The sequence below is a fragment of the Entamoeba nuttalli genome (genome assembly GCF_000257125.1).
Source record: "Entamoeba nuttalli P19 unplaced genomic scaffold asmbl_4874, whole genome shotgun sequence".
Classification (NCBI taxonomy): Eukaryota; Evosea; order Mastigamoebida; family Endamoebidae; genus Entamoeba; species Entamoeba nuttalli.
This window is the reverse complement of record NW_008577102.1, coordinates 1-3,946: the sequence shown is the minus strand read 5'-3', so window position 1 is coordinate 3,946 and position 3,946 is coordinate 1. Positions and strand designations below refer to the sequence as shown.

General features: G+C 22.5%; 2 protein-coding genes across 2 annotated transcripts; both read left to right on the top strand.

Moving 5' to 3' along the window:
- Window positions 1–317: 317 nt before the first annotated feature.
- Window positions 318–1,413, top strand: ENU1_114780 (hypothetical protein; the record flags this gene model as incomplete). Its single annotated transcript, XM_008859661.1, has 2 exons — window positions 318–778; window positions 828–1,413. The coding sequence occupies 2 exons, from the start codon at window positions 318–320 to the stop codon at window positions 1,411–1,413; spliced, it is 1,047 nt and encodes a 348-aa protein (XP_008857883.1).
- An 84-nt stretch (window positions 1,414–1,497) lies between these two features.
- On the top strand, window positions 1,498–2,760 carry ENU1_114770 (hypothetical protein; the record flags this gene model as incomplete). Its single annotated transcript, XM_008859660.1, has 1 exon — window positions 1,498–2,760. The coding sequence occupies one exon, from the start codon at window positions 1,498–1,500 to the stop codon at window positions 2,758–2,760; it is 1,263 nt and encodes a 420-aa protein (XP_008857882.1).
- Window positions 2,761–3,946: the final 1,186 nt, after the last annotated feature.

The following is a 3,946-nucleotide window of genomic DNA, read 5'->3' as shown; positions in this document are numbered from 1 at the left end:
TTTTTTGATTTTACAGTCTTTTCTGATGTTTCAGTAAGTAGTTTATAATACATTGGATTGTTTTGCTTTACAAAATTTAATTCACTTTCAGTAAATTCTCCTTCTTTTGAAATAAATTGTAAAAGTAGTTTCAGTTAGAATAACTCTCTTTACTATCAACCATTTTACTATTCATTGAACGATGAGAACCATTCATATCTTTCTATCATACTTGTTCCTCTTTTTAAGTTCATCTTTTGAAGTTCTACAACCATAACAATATCACTTTTCTTCTTATTTACTAGAAACTTAAAAAACATAAATATTACATCCTAACAATGGAAAAGAAAAAAGGGGTTAAAATTGTAATGGGGGAAGTTAAGAAAGAAGGGGAAAATACAATGTTAAATGAAGTTATCCCAAGATATTATAATTGTTGTATGTGTTGTCATTCACAATTAGATAATCCCCGAAATTATTGTGTTTTTTGTTTAAGTCAAAGAGTTGCAGAAAGAGGACAAAAGATAGATAAACAAAAAGAAGAAATAACAAAAATTAGACAACGTAATCATGAAATAGAAAAGATGTTAAGTGAAAAACTTTGTTCAATGAATAAAGAAACAGATATTGTTGCGAATACAAATGTATTATTTAACCAAATTCAACAAAATGAAATGGCAATATCAGTTATTGAAGTGAAAGAGAAAGATGGAATTAGAAAAGGGATTGAACATATGAAAAGAATTAATAAATGTCTTGTTGGGATGAAAAAAGCTATAGAAAGTACAATTTCATTAGAGTTTGTAAAAAAGATTTCAAAAGATAAAATAAATATAATAAACAAATAGGAAAGAATATTATGGAATGGTACAAGAAACAAATAGACTTATTCAACTTCAAACATTTCTAAAAGAACAAATTATTATTAAAAAGAAACAACAAATAAAACGAGTGAATGAAATAATGATGGTTGAAATAATAAAAGGAGAAAAAGGTATAAAAAAAGAAGGTGAAGAAGAAGAAAGACCAATTGAAGGAGAAAAGAAATTATATAAAATAGTCAATTTTAATATTCAATCTAATTCTAAAATGTTTACAACAATCAAAACAGGAAATTTATTTATTAATTATTTATATTTATTATTAAAAGAATATACATATATTATAGAAATACCATGTACACTTATAGTAATTAGTAAAGGAAATGAAATACCAAATAGTATTATTAGAAAAGCTAATTTAAATAAAAGTGGAGGAAATGATAAAATAACTATACCAACAGTAAATTTAACATTTTCACATCAAATATTTAAAATATTTTATGATGAATTTAAACAACTTTATTGTATTCAATATAAAACACCAATTGAAGTAGAAGGAGAAAATTATGTTGAAAAGATTATTAAATTATTACAATACTTTAAGTCATTTTAAAAGATAAAGAGATAATTCAAAGATTCACAAGAAATGTTTTTTTATACAAAAATAACTAAATAATAAACTTGAAAAATAAAAATAATGAATGATAAAATAAAACTTCAAGAAAAATTTGAAAGTCAAGCACAAGAAATAATTACTGAAGAAATATTTTACCAACATAAAAATCAATTATTTATTGTTGGAGAAAATGGAAAACCTGTATTTTCAAAATATGGTGATGAAACAAAAATGTCAACATTATTAGGAGCATTTTCAGCATTAGTTTCATTAACAATAGAAGATGGAAAAGAAATTGAGATTGAAGGTGATACTAAACGAATATTTATTGATATTCGTGGACCATTTATTTTTATTAGTATGAATAATAAAGATAAAAGTATTTCAGAAATTAGAAGATATCATGAATTTATTGAACATCTTATTTATCTTTATATTCCATTAGATATTTTTGAAAAAAGATTAGAAGAAAATCCAGCATTTGATTGTAGACAATTAACTTCTACAAAAACAAAAGAAATTAAAATGGGAATATATCAATTTAATACATGGATAGGTGGGATGATTGGTAAAGTTGAAATTGAATATTGTTCAATTAGACAAAGTATAGGAAATAGTATTAGTAATATTGTCACAGAAGGAAATATAGGAATTAAAAATAATATTATTATGGTTTTATTATATAATGAAAAGAAAATAATTAGTTGTAATGGAAAAAAAGGATTTTCATTAACACCAAATGATATGAATGGAATTATTAGTTATGGGAATGAAAATGAAGGTGATGGGGAAGTTGGAATGCCAGAATTAAGTAAATCAGGAAAATTAAAAATTTGGACTATTAATATTGGTGTATTGAAAATGGCTGTTATTTATCAAACTGAAGATTATTTTCTTGAAGTTAAAATTATCACAGAAAATATTAATCAAGAAATAGATCATTATTACAACACATTAATTGCATCAATAAATAATCCTCCTGTTCCTGATTTATACACAAATCATTTGTTATTATTTTATACTTTTATTGGAGATAATTTTATTTATTCATCTCCATTAAATGATTTATATAAAGACAGAAAACAAGAAAAAAGAATTAAGTCTTTATGTACTAAATTATATTATGAACATAAAGAATTTAATACTGACAATTTATCTTCTTCAAAAAGATGTGCATTTACTACTGACCTTGAAACAGTTGCATTCAAACAAACTCAGAAAGGTTTATTAATTGGAATCTTTAATTTTATTGTTGACATCCCTTCTTCTATTGATTATTTAAATCAACTTGATAAATGGTTTAACTATGACAACATTACCTATACTCAATATGACTTATCTTAAAATCTTTTCTTTTTCTTTTTGGGTATTTATCAATGACATTAAATTATTAAAACAGTCATATCTAAATAATACAACAAACATAAAATACAAACAGAACCATTTCATTACTTTTCAAACAAAAGTTTTATTTAAAAAATAAATAATCATAATAATACTACATTGGATAGAAGTTATCCAGTTGATTGAGAAATAGCATCTAGGATAAGTAAATGAAAGGCATCAAAATAAGAGCCTTACAAATAATACATAAATAGAAAATCATAGCATTGTATCTACAAAAATAAATAAACAATTAATAGGTAAAAACAAATAACCAAATTAGAATAAAGAAAAAATAGATAAAACAGAATTTATCTTATTAAATCAAAAAGTGTTATATCAGATAAATTAGATTGAATCATTAATCATTGATATTATTTACTACTTCAGACAAAATGAATATACAATATAATTTGAAATGTTACAAAAACTAAATTAGAACCTTTAATAATAAACAAAGAAATGAACGTCTTATAAGAAGTTTGAGTGTTTATAAAATTACATAATTGTTATTCATGATTAAGTCATTCAAAATATTCTTTGTTATAATCAGAATAACACAGAAATAGTGAAAATTCAATGATTGGTGTAATAAAAGAAATGAAGTATTTAGAAATCCAATAATTTAACATAAAAGTAATTTCTTTGGATATTCTATTGGATGGTATGATATTATGACAATCATCTAGTATATTCAAAGGAAAGAACATTACAAATCATGAAAGAAGAAAAAGAACCACAAAACTACCATTACATCTTAAAATGATTTCCATCTCTAATAAAATAGAAATAAAGTAATAATTCATTGATTTCTGTTGATATAAAACAATAATTTGCAAAGTAAAAGAAATAATTATGAAAATATCTGATTTCAAAAATTATTTAAACTAATAAGGTATTAACTAGACATACATGACATAATAATGTTTTTGATATGTAGATCATCATTAAATATTAAAATATATCAAATTTCAAACAATATACATGTATCATTAATATAAGATATCATTAGAGTGGTATTATAATAAAGAGTATAATCCAAGCGAAATTTATTCTTTCTTTATTCTAGTAATAAACATTATTTCAATAAAAATATTAATTGTAATATTCAATGAAACATCCTAGTATTGTTATGTATATTGAATAA